A 22,633-nucleotide genomic window follows, 5' to 3' on the forward strand; every position below is an offset into this window, starting at 1 on the left:
CTTAGATATAATAGATTATAATAATGTTTCTGGATCCCGAAAATTCACGCACGGTGCTCAAAATACCGTTATTATGAAAAAAAATATGCAATCCGAGATTTTGTGGTCTATCGATTCCTTACACCATAGGGCACCTCTGTGCAAAAAAATAAAAAACATTCGCTGATGTAGTTTTCGAGATACAGCTCTTTTAAGATGTTACATCCGATTTTCAATAAGAAAACCAAAACAATCTATACAATTTCAGCATTTCAAAAGAATATGCATTTTGAAATAATGATGAATTTTGCTTCATATGACTGTCAAGTATCTCTGGGCAAAGTTTCAGAAGGTTTGCTGATGTGGTTTTCGAGATACAGCCATTTTAAAATGTTATTTCCGATTTTTTCAAACAAAATCTATAAAATCAATACAATTTCAACACTTTAAAGAATATGTATTTCGAGATAATGATGTTTTTTGCTTCATATGACTGTCAAGTATCTCTGGACAAAGTTTCAGCAGGTTTGCTGATGTAGTTCTCGAGATACAGCCGAATTAAGATGCTATTACCGACTTTTAAAGCCGATTAAATAGATTTTCTTTGGAAAAGTCGGAAATAACATTTTAAAATGGCTGTATCTCGAGAACTACATCAGCAAACCATCTGAAACTTGGCCCAGAGATACTTGACAGTCAAATGAAGCAAAATTCACCATTATCTCGTATTGCATATTCTTTGAAATGCTAAAATTGTATAGATTGTTTTGATTTTCTTATTGAAAATCGGATGTAACATCTTAAAAGGGCTGTATCTCGAAAACTACATCAGCGAATGTTTTTATTTTTTGCACAGAGGTGCCCTATGGTGTAAGGAATCGATAGACCCAAAAATCTCGGATTGCATTTTTTTTTCATAATAACGGTATTTTGAGCACCGTGTCACAGGACTTCCAACATTTAAAAAACTGCTTATGTTTAAAAGAACGCCAAATCAATTAAAGTGATTTGTCGCTCTTGCAAACAATCCAAAAATTGCATGCAATATGCACATATAGTGAAACGCACTAATACTCCATACAAACTTTAGAGAAAAGACCATTCTTCCCAGACTAAAAAAAATAAATACAATTTATTTTCACAAATACTCATGTTTAAAAAAATATGAGAAATTCTCGTGACGGTGGGGCGGTACGTCCCATTTTATTTTAGCAGGATTTTTACTACGACACGTATTTCAGTGATTTGTAGCTCGAATCCTTGAAGAGATAGAAATTTGGTGTCAAAGGGACTTTTGTTTAAAATTGGACGCCTAATTTGATAGCGTACTCAAAATTCCGGAAAAAAACATATTATTCATCAAAAAAAAGTAAAAAATCGCTGCCATTTCCCGTTACTCAACTGTCAAAAATCGTGAGACATGTAATTTTATGGGAATCTGAAATAACCCAGAATTTTGTGGGGGCCTTTCCTATCACCAAAGAAGCCAATTTGTGTCATTGGTTCACTCATACAAGTCTCCATACAATTTTGGCAGCTGCTCATACAAAAATGGTTCGTAAATATTCGAAAATCTGAAACTTTTCAAAGATTTTTTTTTTTGATTGAAAAAATATTGGATTTTTTAATTAATTTTTATTCACAACAATTCACAATTTCCTTCTTTCCAATGAATCGAAACATTGGACATTCATCTCCACCCATTTGATGCAAGGATAATCGAAGCTACAACCTGTCCTAAGGTTCGATACTTCCGAAGAGCACAGAGACAAGTACGCCAAACCGGGGCACAATTTTTCTGCAGCTTGAAGCGCCACCCAACCGTGTCCTGATTGCAACTATGAGTGTGAGCGGCTCGGATGGTGGTGGCACTTGCCCAACTTGTACCATGTACCATATCCCAACTTTATTCATGACTGAGCTTCGATTGCCCGATGACGCTCGACAATGGGTTCATTTTTTCTTTTTTTTTTCACAGGACTGAGGAACTGAGGTAGAAGGTAGAGTATGTCGTTGTTGTTGAGCCGGAAATTTACACCTTCACGTACTCCGATATTTGCAGATGCACGCAAAGAAATTCCGGTGAACGTTGAATGCTCAACCAGCCTAACCCATCTGATGTTCAAGTTTTTGAACATCGGATGTTCAAAGCATTTCTAAAATCACCCACACATGAGCAGTACGATTCATACGTTTGTGATTTTGAATTAGTATGCGTGATATCTGCGGGCAACGTACCGTCTAGCGAAGAAATTCTTCTTCATCCTTTTTAAAATAGCCACTCTTCTTTGTGAGCAATTTGACGTTTTGTTTTTTTTTTTTCTCGCAGGAGGCTTGTCAGATTTTTTCGCGCAACAACTACAAAATTTTCAGCTGGTGATTCCGTGCTCGCCGCACCATCATACCTGCCTAAAAGTGGTTCCCGGAGGTGGGCAAAGGTGTTTTCCTATCCCCAGCAGGCAGAAGTGGGCATAAGGTATGTTTAGTAAACGACGTGAACAAAGAAAATGTGAGAAACATTTTCTTTGCCGTAAACTTCATCCCCGTGATTCACCACTAATCGAAAAGTTCCCCCGCAGAAATAACGGAACCCGAGGAGGTCACAACCCGGTTGGCCCAGTTGGAGCTAAGCTACGACACGGACGGAGCGGACTCCTCTGCCAAGGAACCACTTCCGCCGCCGGACGCAGCAAGCTGGCTGCAAATTGACGAGCATTTGCAAGACAGACCCCGAGACCCGCGAGCAGCTGGTGCGGGAAGTTTCGCGTTGCGCAACTCGTTAGATGAGCAAGACGCTCGGAAGGTTCATACGGCGGGGAAACGGAACAACTTCGTCGAGTTTGAGCAGTCTATGAATCGTGCCGCGATCAACAGTGCAGTCTTGATTGCAGTCGTGGAAGCGGTTTTCGAGAAGGTGTTGTGCAAGTTGATTGAGCGGGCTGCGGGGAGGAGGAGGAGTGAACGTTTTCGGAGGTCCCGGGGGATGTAGTGAGTACATTTGTGGCGGAACGCTGAAGAACAACTGCCAGGAAGTACCGAAGCTGTCTTGCTGGTGCTGGTCAAGCTGGCTGTGACCGTGATGCGTCCCGTGGGAAAAAAACCGTGCACTTCCCGGCCAACCAATTCCGAGCGTTACGTCGTGTGCCAGGAGCGCCTCAACAAGTGTCTGGACATGGGCGAGTTCCTTTTCTGTGCGACTACGACCAGGTCCGACATTCTGGTGTCGGAGGATTTGATTCAAAACGACGCTTCCAAGTCACTTGAAACTTAAACAACAAACTGGCCAGCCACCAGATCGACAATCTAAAAGCGATTATCGACGCCCTGCAGTCCAGTTACCTGCCGAAACCGGTCGTCCACGACATTGTCAAAGAAACGATGTGGCGCTTCTGGAAGTTGGACCATAAATCGGCGCTCGCTCCGACCGCGGACGCCAAGACCAAGTCGGCCCTGGAATACGTCGCTCGATTCGTGGACGCCAAAACGCTCGAACTGTTCTGCTCGTCCGGAAACATCCTAAACGGCAGTCGTCCCCTGCGACAGACCTCTGGCTAACCGAACGACTGGAGATTTGTGGCGCTGAACGTGTCCGTCGACGAGAACATGAACAACCGCACCATGTTCGTGAGCATGGACAACGGAAATGTGCTCCTTTTTTAGTATTAGTTCATTCTTTCGCCGCGAACGGAGAAATTGTCGAGGAAATTCAAGTCTGGACAACCGGGAAACTCGCGTGTATGCTCTCTAAATCATGAAGCAATCATCCTCGGTGGCGTCGACGACCAGGCCTTCCCGCTGGCCAAGCGCCCCAAGTTCGCCACCGCGCTGTGCCACCTCAGCACCAACCCAGCCCGCCCGGTTCCGATACGCGCTCGCCGAGATAGAGCACTTCTTCGCGAATGTGACCATCTACACGCTCGAGAGCGGCACCAAGGATGAGGATGTGCCGTCGAGCGGTTCAAGCCGCGCAAAACCCAGCGCTTTTAAAGGATTCTTAGACCTAACTTGCACGATTTGTCTGAGAGGTGAGTTGAAACGGGTTTAAGAGGTTGAATAAAAAAGTTCTGACGATGTTTTTCTTTTTGTTTCAGGAGGGGTTCATCACGGAGTGTATTTCGAAAACCTCAAGTCGAGCACGATTATTATCAGTTCAGATCGAAGCCGTAGTACCTACGAGTTGAAACCTCCGTCCAGACCGAACGAAGTCACACACCACTCACGGAGCGATCAGCGCCGAGCCGTAAAAACCGCCCAAAACTCTCGCTGCTCAGGAGCCAACCAAATTGCAAGTTAAACCGTAAGACACAAGAGGCGGGAGACAAGTTCATTTATTTTTTGATCATGAAGATGACCAAGTTAACTTACGTTTAAAAACTTGTTAGGATTGTGTATAATTGTTATTTTATGTAACAATAAAAAAATGCTGATTGTTCGTTTTTTTATATCGTTTCATCGTTATAATAATCAAAACAGACAATTTTAGTTGCTATTGAACCAAAATAACAGCAACAAAAATTGTCTGCTTTGAATAATATTCTCAGCGGAATTTGGGTATGCGTCCTGGGGGCAAAAAATCGATTGAATCCATCTGGTGGTGAAAAGCGGTACTAGCCCAGCTACTGCGATGTACGGTGGCGCCACAAGCGGTGAATAGCGAAAACAACAGAAAAGCCGCCCGTGACGACACGCACACACTGAAACGAGCTGTCAAATTTCCAAAAAAGCACAGTGAGCATCGGATGGTCATCGCGCTTTGAACATCGAATGCGCATGATCGTTTATGACCATCCGATGTTCAAGAATTTGATACCAACGTTCAAAAAATTCACATTGGCGGTTTTGCGTGGCTTTGGCCTCCTCTCTCTCCCCCTCACCGTCACGTGTAGTGTAGATTGCATAACAGCTGGCGCACTCGTCTTACAAGGGAAGCGAAATTGCACCGATCGGCGTGTTGCCACGTACAGGGTGTTGCATGGATTTATTGCCTATTGGTGGGGAAGTATGGCAAGTTGCGGCATTATCAGCTCAAAAGGAATTCTAAATTTAATTATCTGAGCAACTAATTCGTATTACTTTCAAAGTGGCACAAGAATACTATGATTAAACTTTTCGTATTTAGATATGTTTGAGAGAATCAAATATGAATACTTTTGAAATATGGTCGTCGGTCTAGCAGTGACAAACAATATGTGGCACAAAGTAAAAAAATCATGGTCATATTACATCTGGGAAGGGATACATCTTTTATGTCAGAAAAATGTATGATTTTACCACTTTCCTAGAGTAGTGACACTTTTTCAGTATTTTTGAGGTAAAATTACATCATAAAAGAGATAATTTACACCTTCTCAAAAAACATAATGTTTCACTGTGCAGTGTTATTTACCTATTACAGATTTAAGAAGCTGCCTTTTTTTGGTGACATCTAGTATCCTTGGAAACGAACTTGATTTTCAATAAATGTGATTCGAAGATTTTTTTAACTTTAATTTTTTAAATGGTTTAAATTGATGAAAATAACCATTTTTATGCATGTTTCTATTGTGAAATTGTCTCAGGAACACGAATATGATAAAATTATCACCAGAAAATTCGATCTAAGGGGTTTCCCGATCAAAAATTCACATCCATAAAAATTACTAAAAGAAAAAGTATCTATAAAATATGTTAAACTACCTTACCCAAAGCGTTCTCAGTCTCAGATGGTAGTCCTAGATGTCCCCTACAAGCTGCAGGTGGAATCGAGTTGATATCTGGATGGAACACTTTTTATTTAAGGTTGAAAATTGTGCTATTTTCTCACTAAACTGCCAATAACTCCCTTTAGATTTAACCAATTGGGATGCTTCACCCTGAAATTTGATGCATTTTGTACACTGAAATAAAAAAAGTACCAAATTCCTAAATTCTAGGAATTTTGGCTCCTTTCCTTATTTAGTTATTGGGTTTTTTGGATTACTTAAAAAGAAAAGTAGGCATAATTCCTAGAATTTAGGAATCTGGTAATTTTTTTAAATTTTAGTGTAAGCCCTTTCAGATGCATTTTGAATTTTGATATTAAATAGAATTTTGCCTAAGTTACAGCATTTTATAGATTTTTGAAATTTTGAACCTTCAAACTTTGTGTCCCGATTTGCCCTACTTCCCGTTGACCTAGAGTGCTCATATTTTGGTCAGATGCTATATGTGCACTCGATAATGACATTTGAGAAGGGCGTAAGGGTTTTAATTATTTTTGTATTTTGTAAATTAATTATTACTGTATCTATAAACCGTTACATCGTGTCAAAAAGTGGTCAACGACAAACTTATAGGAAATTAGACGGGCTTGTTGAAAAAAATACACTGAAAGAGAAATACACGCCAATTCTATGAGATTTTTCAATTTTTAAGTTTAAAAGTTAAATTTTAAGGGATGTCACGATTTTGTCCGCTCAAAATTTTTGTGAAAATAGCCTAAAATGTGGCAAAAAGACTCACGAAAAATGCAGGATGGTATGTCTCTCCTAATAAATACAAAAATCATTTACTAAAACTGTTGTTTTTAAAAGTGGTCTAAACGTCAAAATTTTCAAAAACCGGTAGTGGGAATCAATTTCTCAGACAATTTTACATAAAAGTCTCCATATTGACCATTGTGAAGATACAGCGGTTTTAAAAATAAAAATGTTGAAAAAATAGGTTTTTTAGTGGTTTTTGGCAAATTTCTATATGACAGACTTGATTTTTCAGTCTCGTGAATATCTTTACCGAAAATCTCGTCCAATTTCCCATAAGTTTGTCTTTGACAGCTTTTAAATTTGACTCGTTTAAATATTTAAGTAAGCTTATTTACTATCTAGGTTTCTACCACACTGAAATAAATATACTATTTTCAGTTATGAGCATTGTAATTAAGCTTATATCTGTAAGCCCCTACATCCAATTCAGATGCTGTTAAAGGCAAACTTAAAGAAAATTAAACGAGCTTTCCGAGACTTAAAAATCAAGTCTGTCGTATAGAAATTGCCAAAAACCACCAAAAAACCTATTTTTTCAACATTGTTATTTTTAAAACCGCTGTACCTTCACAAGGATTTGCCATAGGACAATGGTCAATATGGAAACTTTTATGTAAAATTGCCTGGGAAATTGATTCCCACTATCAGTTTTTGAAAATTTTGACGTTTAGACCACTTTTAAAAACAACAGTTTTAGTAAATGATTTTTGTATTTTTTTAAGGAGTGACATATCATCCTGAATTTTTTGTGAGTCTTTTTGTTACATTTTTGGCAATTTTCTCAAAAATTTTGAACGAAAAAATATCGTGACAGCACTTTAAATTTAACTTTTAAGCTTAAAAATTGAAAAATCTCATAGAAGTGGCGTGTATTTTTCTTTCAGTGTATTTTTTTTTCAGAAAGCCCATCCAATTTCCTACAAGTTTGACTTTGACCACTTTTTGATACGATGCAACGGCCTAGAGATACAGTAATTTTTAAATTACAAAATACATAAATATTTAAATACCTTACGCCCTTCTCAAATGTTATTTTCGAGTACTATTGGCTCCATATACACAAAAATGGCTTATATAGGCCTAGTATAACATGTCAAAAAAGTTTCATTGAAATCGGAGAGGGTCGGGTACAAAAGTACCAGAAAAATTTATGATTTCAGCTAGAATTGCTCGTATATGAGGCTTCAAGGCCGGATCGTCCATCAACGTTTAACCTCAAATGGTAAACAAACCAAAATTTCATTACGCACCGCCGTTGCACTGTCATCGTTCCGTAAATCATAACTGTAGGGTAGTTTGGCCATAACTTGACCTGAGTCTGGCATCTAATGTCGGGTATACTTACGCACAAAGATGTTGCTCATGAGCGTCGCCGGCAAACAGAACACGATAACGAGCACGTCCGCCAGGGCCAGGTTCACGATGAAGAAGTTGGTCACGGTTCGCATCCGCGGGGCCCGGAAGACGACCGCGATGACGAAACTGTTCCCGATCAACCCGACGATGAACACCACAAAGTAGGCCACACAGTACACGGCCGTCATCGTGGACGAGTGCCGGTAGAACAGCTCGTACTCCCCGTACGGACCGGTGTCGTTCAGGGCCGTCATTTCCTGGTCCTGCGGGAAAAGGTTGAGAAGAAGAAAAAAAAAACACCGTAAATTTAGACAGACAGTTCTAAATTTGGAAACGAGTCTTCAAAAAGGGCTTCATTATAAATTAAGTACCCCGCGCGCGCGCTCTCCCCACTTTGGCCACTTTACCTCCCCTGCCCCAAAACCTGGAATTTTCAGCTGAATGATGCATTACTTGGCAAAGTAAATAGCAGAACTTTGAGCGAGAAGTTTCTCCTTCTTGTGACGTGTCTTGTGACAAGGCAAAAGACTCGGAAGTCGGAACCAAGAAAGCAGAGCTGATGGCCCAAAACTTGGAGCTGCGGAGACGGTGGTGATTAGCTGCACTTGGTTACTCTGTGTGGTGCTTCCGAGAAGCAGTAACTACTTTAAAAATAGCAATTAACTTTTTTAAACGTAAACTACAATTATTTCACAAATTCCGGTTACTTTTCATCAAGCCGTCGTAATCTCTCATCGATTTAGTCAATTGTAAAAACTCAAAGCTTGATCAAGTATTTTTCAAGAAATCAAGTCGTATTTTATGCACCGGAAGTACGCGCCTCCTCTCGCGCAGACCGAAAGCAATGAAGAGAAACGCTGACAAAAACCGACCGACTACAATATCTAGTCCCAGCAGTGGAAGAGGGAGATGCACATCCGGTGCTGCTCCGGTGCAAAATTGCAACTTCTTGACACAAGAGAGGCAGAGCAGCGAGCGGCACAATCTTCGGATTTTATTCGTTTTCCCATTCTTCAGCTTTTTACGGCAATTTTAATTCCTAAATTGAATTACGGTAAACTTTGTTTCACAAACTATGCACTCTTGCGCACTCTGTTTGGCCGTGACGGCCAGGCCAGACCGAGCCGGGGATGGACGGAAATAAATAAGACAAGACCTGGGCACCGGCATTTTCGATGACTGACAGCCGGGCGCTATCAAAGGTTGGCCATTTGGCCGGTGCAAATCCCGGCGTTGAATGATTCGTCAGAATTTAAGTTTATGTTGAAGTTGCCAACGTTGCAAGAGAGTATAGTTGGGTTATTTGCCATGCTAGCATTCGAAATCGAAATAAAAAAGGGAAACTTTTATCTACAATGTTGATTTCAGATCATGAATCCAAGCTCCGTTATTCAATATATTATGATTTAGTCATGTGCAAAATATAATTTGAAACTATGAAACCAATGTTTCAAAGTTACATTACAATTTTGTAGAAAAAAAAGAGTATGGTGAAGAAACTGTTTAGGTTGCAAAGTTGTTTTTAATTACTCTGAAACTTCGATTAGAAAGTTATCAGCAATTTTATGTTTCGCTTTCTACGAGCAAATCATCACCGACAACTCCATATCATGAGGACAACAACAAAGGCTAGCAAAGCCAAATTGCTGCTTGTTTTCCCAGACCTACTGCCCCTGTTCGCATGATTGTCCAATCGCTTACCTTGGAGACGGGGATTGTAGTTGATTACATACTGGATTTCGTTCATATTTATGAAAGGGATTCGGAAGACGGGAAGTGTTGATGCTCCACTTTTTTTCAGTGTTTTTGCCTTCCTCACCTTACTGAGGAAAGACTATAAAATCACTCGAAAAACGAAATTCTTAATTTGACCTCTTCGACCCACCTTCATGTATACTTATCGACTCAGAATCAAATTCTGAGCAAATGTCTGCGTGTGTGGTGGGATGTTGATCAATAAAATTTTCACTGGATTATCTCGGCACTTGCTGAACCGATTTGGACCGTCTTGGTCTCATTCATTCCGTTCTGGGGTCCCATAAGTCGCTATTGAAAATTATAAAGTTTAGTTAAGTACTTCAAAAGTTATGCTAAAAAACGATTCTAACAAAAGTCCGGAAGATTGTAAAAAGGGTGGTTTTTGTAAGAAACCCCGTCATGTTATACATTTTTAGAAAGGTATTCAAAAGACCTTTTCAACGAGTTCAAAAGATTGAAGATCTGACAACCCTATCAAAAGTTATACGCACTTAAGTGCCCTGAATTATGAAGATCTGACTACCCAATCTGATGGTATGAATAATGAATCAAGTTGATAGAACACTAAAAGGTCCGCCCTTTTGTATCTATTTTGGATAGGAAGGCACCAACCACCAAAGGGTAAATTAAGACGTTTAGAGAAAATCTTCACTGTATCCTCAAGTAAGCTTCACTTGGAGTTGGACGGTTTTTGGGAAGTTTAATGGTCTGAGAAGCCACCCTAGGCAAGTGGTAACAACCATTGGAATAGGGGCATGGCGTTACATTGTGCTGCCATCTGGTTTTTTTTAAGTGCAAAAGTGGAAAAGTGCTGAGTCATCGTCTAAAAATAGATGGCGTTCTATCTCGCCCAGCAAAATGAAGTCGATAATGTAGTCGGTTCGTTGGAGTAAAAGTGGAAAAAGTTTTTAAAAAATTAAACTCCATCCCCCAATGAGTCCAGAACTTTCTCGTTGGAAGCAGATGGGAATCGAACCCAGGACCATTCGCTTACAAAGCGAATATCGTAATCATTCAGCCACGGCTGCTCTACATTTCGATGTTTACAAATTCGGCAACAAAGAGTTACCGGACTAGCTCGAAGAATTTCTATCCGCGTACGGTTTGGACAGGGATCTGACACGCATGCAATTTCCTGAAGTCACCGCCAGAGGCGCTGTCAATATTGTTTACGTATGGTTTTTGAAAAGGTCTCATGAAATAAATATAATTCTCAAATTATTATTTTTTTGTTAGTTTCATTGAGTTTTCACCTCGGTTTTAACTTTTTGTTTGCATATAATGCGAGATAATTACAAGTTATTCTTTTTTTCCGCATTTAACATTTATTAGATCAATAAAACAAAGTTCTACATTTCCATTCAAGCAATACAAAACGACACAACACACTAAACACAACAAACTAAAAAAAACTAAACAGATTCAGTTTCCTTGAAACAAAATAAAATTAGTTTGATCCTTCCAGTACGTGGTATCAACTTGAATTACGCTTTCAGAATACAAACTAAATTTCTGTCAAAAATGCTTTAAACTAGCAGTAACTGAATACCAAAGTGCTGATATGCTAACATTAGGTTCTCGATGGAGTTATATGCTGTTCCCCTAGTTCAAATTTGAGATTAAACATAAATCTTTCTATAAAGAAAAAAAAACTTAAAAAAAAAATGTTTTACTTTTTGAAGTTTATGTCCGATGCGCATACGACCTTTTCAAACGCCACGCGCTAAAAATTTGGTTCGATCATGGTTCGATTTTGACTTCACTCGCTTGGTGGATGACAGTCGTGACGTAGCCGTGGGGTTTTCACATGACTACCAAGGTTTTAAATTTTGAGTGTTTTTATAAACATTTATTTACTAGAAAATGATCCACTCAGTATTTCTTCATGGGAGCCACCCCCAGGTCACGTGAACCACATGCCACATGACCCACCGGTTTAGCTGCACTCCGTTGCATCCTGGTAACGGATGCAACCGCAGCACAGTCATGAATTCGAATTCGACGGCCAAGAGAGAGGCGCCACCCGTCTGTCTCTGGCCTGGGCTTTCGTTTTGCATCCATCAACCAGCGCCCCCATCGTGCAAATGCAAGCTGGCATCCACTTTCGGGCTCGGGGAAACTAAAGTTGGTTCCGTTCCGTTGGCTGGCAAGTGCCAAATTAAGGTTATGGGAAAATAATGCGCTCCGGTGCATATTCCCTTGGCAACGCTGCGCGCGCGTTCGTCGTCGATGATGGGTTCTGTCCTAAGGCTGGAGGGGTCCGTCCTAAATTACGTGGTTTATTTATTCCAATAATTGGAGTACTGTCGATGATGAGCTTCTAATGCAGTCTTGCTAATCATTCGGCAAAAACACAGATACCACATAGTTTATGGATGGCCCCTGTCTCCCAGATAGCTTCTAGTTAGAGAAAGCTCTACGATGGTACGAGTTATGGCTTGCACGTACACACGTTTGACGACGACGATCAGAGACTGCTGGTTATGTGTGTACGATAGTTTGTTTACATGCTGATTTAGAATCTCTTTTCGCAAAGCACACACACACACGTGGTGGTTTGTAATGGTGGAAATGGTTTCAGTGGTATTTTTCAGAAGAGTTAAAAAAAATATTCTCACAAATTTTTGACTGTTTAAGAAATTCAATAAATTCAATAAATTCAATAAATTCAATAAATTCAATAAATTCAATAAATTCAATAAATTCAATAAATTCAATAAATTCAATAAATTCAATAAATTCAATAAATTCAATAAATTCAATAAATTCAATAAATTCAATAAATTCAATAAATTCAATAAATTCAATAAATTCAATAAATTCAATAAATTCAATAAATTCAATAAATTCAATAAATTCAATAAATTCAATAAATTCAATAAATTCAATAAATTCAAGAAATTCAAAAAGTTCAAGAAATTCAAGAAATTTAAGAAATTTAAGAAATTTAAGAAATTTAAGAAATTTAAGAAATTCAAGAAATTCAAGAAATTCAAGAAATTGAAGAAATTCAAAAAATTCAAGAAATTCAAGAAATTCAAGAAATTCAAGAAATTTAAGAAATTCAAAAAATTCAAGAAATTCAAGAAATTCAAAAAGTTCAAGAAATTCAAGAAATTTAAGAAATTTAAGAAATTTAAGAAATTTAAGAAATTTAAGAAATTTAAGAAATTCAAGAAATTCAAGAAATTCAAGAAATTCAAGAAATTCAAGAAATTCAAGAAATTCAAGAAATTCAAGAAATTCAAGAAATTCAAGAAATTCAAGAAATTCAAGAAATTCAAGAAATTCAAGAAATTCAAGAAATTCAAGAAATTCAAGAAATTCAAGAAATTCAAGAAATTCAAGAAATTCAAGAAATTCAAGAAATTCAAAATTCAAAAAATTCAAGAAATTCAAGAAATTCAAGAAATTCAAGAAATTCAAGAAATTTAAGAAATTTAAGAAATTTTAAGAAATTCAAGAAATTCAAAAAAATCAAGAAATTCAAGAAATTCAAGAAATTCAAGAAATTTAAGAAATTCAAGAAATTCAAGAAATTCAAAATTCAAGAAATTCAAGAAAATCAAGAAATTCAAGAAATTCAAGAAATTTAAAAAATTCATAAAATTCAAGAAATTCAAGAAATTTAAGAAATTCAAGAAATTTAAGAAATTCAAGAAATTCAAGAAATTCAAGAAATTCAAGAAATTCAAGAAATTCAAGAAATTCAAGAAATTCAAGAAATTCAAGAAATTCAAGAAATTCAAGAAATTCAAGAAATTCAAGAAATTCAAGAAATTCAAAAAAATTCAAGAAATTTAAGAAATTCAAGAAATTCAAGAAATTCAAGAAATTCAAGAAATTCAAGAAATTCAAGAAATTCAAGAAATTCAAGAAATTCAAGAAATTCAAGAAATTCAAGAAATTCAAGAAATTCAAGAAATTCAAGAAATTCAAGAAATTCAAGAAATTCAAGAAATTCAAGAAATTCAAAATTCAAGAAATTCAAGAAATTCAAGAAATTCAAGAAATTCAAGAAATTCAAGAAATTCAAGAAATTCAAGCAATTCAAGAAATTCAAGAAATTCAAGAAATTCAAGATATTCAAGAAATTACAATTACACATACAATTTATATGTTTGCTCAAATGTTACTTTTCGCTTGTTTGCACTGTGGCACATTCCGATTTATTGTGAGTTGAGAGCAATGACCTGTTTCAGAGACGCATTCGTCATGTCCAAACAGCAGATTGCATTAAAAAAATACCAACCGATCACACCCAGAACCCAGCGCTCATAACTCTCAAGTTCAGCAAAGTTCAACCAGAAATCAATACCAATAAAAATGACCAACGATTCCCCCCATCTTCCCCTACTACTCAATAGCCGTGTAACTACCAGGGTTGCCAGATTGTCAGATAAAAGATGTAACCATTTCTATTCCATATTTCTGAAAAGTCCTCAATTTGGATTTTTTTTATTTAGAGAATTTTCCATTTTGTTTTGTCCGGATTTCCTGGTCACCCTGACCCACCACCACTGAAAAGCTCTGTTCCAGCACAACTGGCACCACTGGAGTGGAAAACGCGCGGGTGGGTAAATGATCAAGAATGATGTAAAAGGATTCCACCATTCTACCTTCGTTTGCCATCATTGCAGCCAGCAGCACCAGTCCAGAGAGATGAAACGGTAACGGTTGGAGGCAGCTTGCGAGTGCAGCACTCCTTCCCACGTGCCACTTGGATACTAGATAGTGGGAGATGCTGAATCACTTTTTGGCGGTTTTTTTTAATACGCAAAATTAAATACAAGCAAATTCTGACCGAAAGTGAAGCAAAATTCTCCCACAGTGCACCAAGTGCATCTCCTTCGTTACTTGGAGCATCTTGGCGAAATGTCATTTCTTCTCTTGAAGAGTCCTTTTTCCCCGTTTTGGCACGGAAGCAAAACATGTCCCGTTCCATTCAAACTGAACCCAGCACCAAAAATAGATCTTCACGTCTTCCATCATCAACATCATCAAAGAGGTAATTGAATGCCAAATAGTGCTTGAATCATTTGGCATAATCTGATCGGAATAGTGGTTTTGTTGATGGTTTAACTTTTTTTTGAAGATTAAATATTAAAAATACTATTGGGGGATAAATCCCAACCCCAAGTCTCTTCTACGTTAATGAATCCCAGCCAAATGACCCATCACATTATAATAATTATTATAACTGTGTTAAAAAAACTGGACGCTGGTGTCCAAACAAAAATGCACGCCCCATGCCGTTGCATAAGCAAGCACACATACGAACAACAATGTTTCAAGTGCGTGTGTGTGTGTGTGTGTGTGTTTGCTAGTGTGTACGAGGATATTGTTTCAATCCACCGGAGTTTGTACGTAAACGAGAGGGTTTAGGGCAATTTGGCAACAAAGAATCAAAAATTGTTATACAAAATGGGGAAAACACAGTTTTGTTTTTTGTTTTTTGTTTTTTGTTTTTTGTTTTTTGTTTTTTGTTTTTTGTTTTTTGTTTTTTGTTTTTTGTTTTTTGTTTTTTGTTTTTTGTTTTTTGTTTTTTGTTTTTTGTTTTTTGTTTTTTGTTTTTTGTTTTTTGTTTTTTGTTTTTTGTTTTTTGTTTTTTGTTTTTTGTTTTTTGTTTTTTGTTTTTTGTTTTTTGTTTTTTGTTTTTTGTTTTTTGTTTTTTGTTTTTTGTTTTTTGTTTTTTGTTTTTTGTTTTTTGTTTTTTGTTTTTTGTTTTTTGTTTTTTGTTTTTTGTTTTTTGTTTTTTGTTTTTTGTTTTTTGTTTTTTGTTTTTTGTTTTTTGTTTTTTGTTTTTTGTTTTTTGTTTTTTGTTTTTTGTTTTTTGTTTTTTGTTTTTTGTTTTTTGTTTTTTGTTTTTTGTTTTTTGTTTTTTGTTTTTTGTTTTTTGTTTTTTGTTTTTTGTTTTTTGTTTTTTGTTTTTTGTTTTTTGTTTTTTGTTTTTTGTTTTTTGTTTTTTGTTTTTTGTTTTTTGTTTTTTGTTTTTTGTTTTTTGTTTTTTGTTTTTTGTTTTTTGTTTTTTGTTTTTTGTTTTTTGTTTTTTGTTTTTTGTTTTTTGTTTTTTGTTTTTTGTTTTTTGTTTTTTGTTTTTTGTTTTTTGTTTTTTGTTTTTTGTTTTTTGCCAAGCAACTGGTAATTTACTCTTTTCACGATTCTCAACCAGCTTCCATTTTTCATCCTCCCATTTCCAACGCGTTGTTGTTTGCTTTACTCATTACGCTAGAGTTATTATATAGTTGTGATGCCTCGTCCATAACAAGAGTTGCACAATACAATTTGTTAGAAAATCGCTTCGGGCTGGTACAAATAGATTTATAACAATAATAATAAAGCTAAACTATTATTACGTGTGGGAGTGAATGTTCGTGATTGTATTTTTGGAGCTCATATAGGTTGGTATTGAATTGAAAACTGTCGGGAATTTTCACATCCCATATGCTCATCCAATGACGGTATGGCGATTTCCTGACCTTCCCGAAGCTGTTTACCTTTTCCGGGAAATTAAATAAATTACTGTAATGTTTTTGCACGTTGCCCAAATAACGTCGAACGCAATAATGTTTGCATTTCTGTTTTTGCTCTTCTACAATGGCAATTTCGATGCAAATAGGTGATTTCAACTTTATTTTCCACGCGAAGCGCTCAAATGTGGAAAATGCCACAGTTTGTTTGAGATGCAGAAATGAATTTGGGAAATTCTGTTTACTGTGATCAGTGGTCCATTACTTGGGTTTATTGGAAAATAAAAATCAACATGGAAAGTATTCAGAACTATGTATTATGGTATGTATTGGCAATCCGAAAAAAGTTTTACCTGGAGTTATTTGTTGGGAAATGGTGCAAAGGGTAAAGTCACAGGCATAACTAAAATGACACAGTTTCTCAGCTTAAAAAAAAAGGTCCCCAAGCAAGTGTCTATGGCGATTGATCTCTTTAATATCACTTTCTGTGAAGAACAACTCTAGTAAGGGGGTAACAAATATCGTCATATATTTGATAAAAAAAAACGAAAACATCCTTACATCCTAATTCTACTCAATTAAACCCCCAGAATGATAAAACAACCGTCATCAAAACAGCAGCAAAGTTTCTTGCCCAAGTAAGCCCAGAAAATGTAATTTACTCCAAACTTGGCCCAAAGAGCACCACCAACTACTGCAGTTTGCTGCCGTAGACTTGTTTCCGGCCAACAACACCCACCCCGTTAGCTATCTAGGCCATGGCCGTGACCGATTTTCAAGCGGTTCGTTTTGATTCGGAGTCCGCCGTTTTGGCCCGGGTTGGGGCAGGTCGGGCCGCACCTGGCTGGTCGGCTACCGGGAGATTGGGGGTGGCAATTCGAGGTTATATAAGAGCAAAGGATTACTGGTCGACGGACAAAGTTCTGCATACATATGCACAGGTCGCCTACAACGATGCGTCCGTTATGAGCAATTCCAGCCAAATGGGACATGGTCCGGTGCACCATCAGGATTGTGTATAGTTTGTTTGGCTGAAAGAATGATTGGTTCAATTATACAGCTCGTTACGCAATGTCACCAATCGTTTTCAGGAACGTAAACCAAGGAAAATTTATGTATTTCTATATAATTCAGGTGTTAACTAATTGCAAGTGTCGTAAATGAAATTATAAAGGGAAATATCACTTCAATCTCAACTATACATTGACATTTCCATACACTATGTTGATGATGTTCTGATATTTAAATTAAAAAAAAGTCGAAGTTTGGACTACCAACTCGTTATATTTTTTTGTGCATATACAGCAATTCCATTTGAAAAGTGCGCAAACCGAAAAAAAAAGTTCTCCGATCGGTCTTAATTTTTTTCTCTAGGTCACCCTAACGGCCAAATAAAAAAATACGGGTTTATTATGTTGGCCAGGAAACCCCAAGAAAAATGTTTAGCCCGATCGGAAAACTTTTTTTGGTGTTTTAAACTCAATTTGGGCCAAAATGCACGTACGACAAGCTGGCACGACGGTGACGAATTGCTGAATAAAAGTATTTCCTCTAGAATTTCGCAAACCATCTGTATTTTTTCTGTATTTTCTAATCGATTTCTTCGGCAAAGTTGAAGGTTATGCTTAGGACTATTCCGAAAAAAGATACATGGAAAAAACGCGATTTTCAATTAATATTTCATCACAATAATTCGATTTCTACACACCTAATGATTTTTTTTTTTAAATTTGTTTTCAGTTCATTACGCGTTATTTTTTTTGGATATTTTGACATATCTTGATAAAAATATTTTTCTGCTACCGTATTTTTCGTGCCAATATTGAGACAGTTGTAAAAAAATGATTGAGTGAAAATAAATCGGGTTTAATTGGGAAACAAATAAAACAAAACTATACATTTTTCAAATTCAATTCTTTGCTGTTCTTTATACCAAAAACTAATTGTCCTTATTTTAAAGCTCAAACACAGTACACAGAAAAAAAAACAATTTCTGGAATCGTGAATTGTGTTCATGAATTTCAGAACCACGAGGGAATGTATTCATGAGTATGGTGCATTTGCATTTGAGCAGTTCTCTCAGATTTCGGTCATTCGATATTTTGTATTTTTTAATCCGACTGACACTTTTTTGGTGCCTTCGGTATGCCCAAAGAAGCCATTTTGCATCATTAGTTTGTCCATACAAATTTGGTAGCTGTCCATACAAAAATGATGTATGAAAATTCAAAAATCTGTATCTTTTGAAGGAATTTTTTGATCAATTTGGTGTATTCGGGAAAGTTATAGGACCACACTGAAAAAAAATGATACAGAGAAATTTTGTGATTTTTTATTTAACTTTTTGTCACTTAAACTTGATTTGCAAAAACACTATTTTTATTTTTTTTAATTTTTTTGATATGTTTTAGAGGACATTTATTCAGAAATTTCCAGGTTGTGCAAAAAATCTTTGACCGAGTTATGAATTTTTTAATCAATACTGATTTTTTCAAACAATCGAAATATTGGTCGCAAAATTTTTTCAACTTTATTTTTCGATGTAAAATCAAATTTGCAATCAAAAAGTTCTTTAGTGAAATTTTGATAAAGTGCACCGTTTTAAAGTTAAATCCATTTTTAGGTAACTTTTTTGAAAATAGTCGCAGTTTTTCATTTTTGTTTTTAATTAGTGCACATGTTTGCCCACTCTTGAAAAAAATATTTTTGAAAAGCTGAGAAAATTCTCTATATTTTGCTTTTTTGAACTTTGTTGATACGACCCTTAGTTGCTGAGATATTGCCATGCAAGTGTTTAAAAACAGGAAAATTGATGTTTTCTAAGTCTCACCCAAACAACCCACTATTTTCTAATGTCGATATCTCAGCAACTAATGGTCCATTTTACAATGTTAAAATATGAAACATTCTTGAAATTTTCCGATCTTTTCGAACAAAATATTTTCAAAAGGGCGTAATATTGAATGTTTGGTCTTTTTGAAATGTTAGTCTTGATTTGAAATGTTTGAAAATATTTAATATTATGTATTGATTAAAAAATTCATAACTCGGTCAAAGAATTTTTGCACAACCTGGAAATTTCTGAATAGTTGGCATTTTATGTCCTCTAAAACATATAAAAAAATAAAAATAAAAATAGTGTTTTTTTGCAAATCACATTTTAGTGACAAAAAGTTAAATAGAAAATCACAAAATTTCTCTGTATCATTTTTTTCAGTGTGGTCCTACAACTTTCCCGAAGACACCAAATCGATCAAAAAATTCCTTCAAAAGATACAGATTTTTGAATTTTCATACATCATTTTTGTATGGACAGCTGCCAAATTTGTATGGAAAATTATATGGACAAACTAATGATGCAAAATGGCTTCTTTGGGCATACCGAAGGCACCAAAAAAGTTTCAGTCGGATTAAAAAATACAAAAATTAAAATTCTAAAAAAAAGACCGATTTCGTAGAGAATTGCTCACTATAAACGTGAGTATAATACTTCGTGGTTCTCAGATTCATGAACACAATTCACGATTCCCGAAATTTATTTTTGTCTGTGTAGTTGTCTGTGTTATGTGGGTCTCGTGGCGCAGGGGTAGCGGCTTCGGCTGCCGATCCCGATGATGCTATGAGACGCGGGTTCGATTCCCGCCTTATCCACTGAGCTTCTATCGGATGGTGAAGTAAAACGTCGGTCCCGGTTTCTCCTGTCTCGTCAGAGGCGCTGGAGCAGAAATCCCACGTTAGAGGAAGGCCATGCCCCGGGGGGCGTAGTGCCAATAGTTTCGTTTTTCTGTGTAGTTATATTATTTTTTAATGATCATATTTTTTATATCATGAGAAATAAAAAAAATAAACCTTCGTACTCGCTTATTCAAAACAGATATTCTAACAACGAATCAAAAAAAGTTCTACTGAAAATGCCTTTGCATGTGATTTCTCGGTCGGATTTCATGCCATGTAGCTACAACAAACCGAACCCAACAGTTCCAATGCAAAAGCACTTACGACCATCCCTCTCGCTGGACCGATAATGAAATGACAAATCCATACTCAAAGTTTGCCAGCATTCAATTTAACCCGTTGATTAGATTCGGGAAGCTGTCTCTCGGACGGATATTTCTCGATTGTATTGCTATTAACCTGATTTAACTTCAATTTCCAATCCACCCCCGCACACTTTCCGGGTTCGGGGATTCCAACTCCTGACCAGGGTCAGTCCAGCCCGGGTCACACTCCCAGCGAGTCGTCGAAACCCGCTTTGTCCGCGCGCGCGTCGATACGAATCGGTCGTTTTCCTATTTTTATCCAATTAAACACTATTGCTTGAGTGAGGGGGGGGGGGGGCTGCACTATCTGTTCCGTGTCCACCGAACCATTGGCAGCTGTACCGGGTGGACACGGAAAAAGCCTGTCATGTTTTGGACATCAAACTCAACCTCGATTCTAACTTTCAGCACACTTCTCACTAAACTGACTAATATAAAGTGGGGACAAGAAACTCAAAATGCAATGCCACTCACAGTTGGTCGATCAAATTTTACCAAGCGTTTAAATTAGAGAACCTTCAAAGAGAAATGACATGGCACTCAAACACAACAAAAATCGCTCTCCCGTCTCTTTCCCGCTCATGTGCTTCTAAACGAAGAAACTCAAATTTGACAAGTAATTCAAGCCTGCACTGAGTGACGACGCTTCTCTCTGAAGGTTCTCTAGTTTAAATTAGAGAACCTTCAAAGAGAAATGACACGGCACTCAAACACAAACAAACTCGCTCTACCGTCCCTTTCCCGCTCATGTGCTTTTAAACGAAGGAACTCAATTTTGACAAGTAATTCAAAGGCTGCACTGAGTGACGACACTTCTCTCTGAAGGTTCTCTAGTTTAAATGGAAAGTGTTCATTTTTTGACAAATCCTGTGGTCGAAGCAGAGGTTGTGAGCACCTTGTGTGTATGATCTTGGTAGAGAACCTTCAAAGAGAAATGACACGGCACTCAAACACAACCAAACTCGCTCTACCGTCTCTTTCCCGCTCATATGCTTCTAAACAAAGGAACTCAATTTTGACAAGTAATAGAGGAGAAAATCGTGACGTCAGAAATTAACTCAAATCACTCAAAGTTCATTTTGTGAGTGACTTTAACATTTTGGCCTAGTTTGACAGCTACATTGTCCTCAGTTTTCTGTGGGAGAGAAAAGGAGGCGAATACTTTATGAAAATCATACCTGTCAAAATTCCTAGCCTCAAAATTTTGTCGCGAGTTGCTTTTCTCCTCTATTCAAAGCCTGCACTGAGTGACGACACTTCTCTCTGAAGGTTCTCTAGATCTTGGAGGTGCTCATTTTTTAATTGTTTGACAAATAATCGTTGGGTTCTCAGTTTCTCGTGTCCTCCTTTTACATTAGGCACTTTACCTAGAGGTTCTCTCAGAGAGAAGTGTCGTCACTCAGTGCAGCCGAATAATCAAGATGATGATTTTTTTTAGATTCCTTTTACCGATCTTTCGTGCGCGAGAGAGGAAAGCTATGCTCTCTTCGGATTTTTTCTCTTGATGAACGTTCAAGGATTTTCTTTTGATGATGATTATTCCATCGCTGAGCTCAGCAAATCATGATTTTTGGTTAGGGTGGCACTTTATTTACTACCGAGTTGAGCAGGTCTTGTTTATTTTTCGGTAGTGGTAGTAGTGAGTGAGCGCTGCTCTCACTTGAGTGATTATGAGTGAAGGTTGGTGCTCATCAGTGTTTAGAAGAGTTTTTAGCTTTTACGGAGTCGGAGTCGTAGGAGTCGGTTACTTTTTGAGGAGTCGGAATCGAGAAACTCTGAGAAACTGAAGTCGTAGTCGGAGTGGAAGTCGGCTAATTTTCAACAACTTTGTATAGGAGTTGTTGTTGGAGTCGGTGGAGTCGGATCTTTTCAGTGTCGTCTCGTTTACGTTTTTCCGTGTCCACACCGCTGCCGGACCACGACCTAGCTGGCCAAACTCCGAATGTCCGTCGCCCGTCCGCGTTGGTTTGTCGATTTGTAAAAACATTCAAATTGAAAATCGATTCCCGTATAACCACTGGCCAATTGAAAGTCGTCGGCCACCGTCACTCCGACTCGGGGGTGTCCACGGGAGACACTTGATGATGCCATTGCCGTCTGGCCGGGGATTGGCCACTCGTGGACGGCGCAACAAAAAAAATCCGCAACTGATGGACTTTGAAACCATTCTCGGAAATAAAAAGCACCGAATATAATGTACCAGAAAATGAAAAGTGAACATCAAAAAGAGCACTTCCGCTGGACAGATGGACGGACAGGACTCCCGGTTCGGAACGGATCGTTGATGGAGAGCTCTTACTCCTGCTTGCTCGTGAGCTGGACAAAAACAAATTATTTCATTTGGAAGCCATGTGCAGGGGACGGAACAGTAGAATATGGAATTGCATCCGGGGCGTTTTTTTTATGTTTGCCCACTTTCTGTCCTCTTCCGGATGGTTCAACCTGGCGGGAGCGCACCATGGACAGGGTTTGAAGAGTAGTGAACTCTTTTGTAAGGATAGGCTAGGCCGTAATCTTGGGCCCAGAACTA

General features: G+C 37.5%; 2 protein-coding genes across 3 annotated transcripts in view; one reads left to right on the forward strand and one right to left on the reverse strand.

The window, feature by feature from the left end:
- Window positions 1–22,633, reverse strand: part of LOC120417916 (neuropeptide SIFamide receptor-like) — a 248,126-nt gene that overhangs the window by 209,583 nt on the left and 15,910 nt on the right. For both annotated transcript variants that reach the window (XM_052710835.1, XM_052710836.1), the window contains exon 2: window positions 7,825–8,098. In XM_052710835.1, coding sequence (XP_052566795.1) covers window positions 7,825–8,098 — 274 coding nt within the window. The remainder of the gene's footprint in view (window positions 1–7,824; window positions 8,099–22,633) is intronic.
- Window positions 2,859–4,346, forward strand: LOC120424404 (uncharacterized). The gene is made up of 2 exons (XM_039588504.2): window positions 2,859–4,004; window positions 4,071–4,346. The coding sequence occupies exons 1-2, from the start codon at window positions 3,731–3,733 to the stop codon at window positions 4,271–4,273; spliced, it is 477 nt and encodes a 158-aa protein (XP_039444438.1). The 5' UTR covers window positions 2,859–3,730; the 3' UTR covers window positions 4,274–4,346.

This window comes from Culex pipiens, chromosome 3 (genome assembly GCF_016801865.2).
Source record: "Culex pipiens pallens isolate TS chromosome 3, TS_CPP_V2, whole genome shotgun sequence".
In the NCBI taxonomy this organism is placed as follows: domain Eukaryota; kingdom Metazoa; phylum Arthropoda; class Insecta; order Diptera; family Culicidae; genus Culex; species Culex pipiens.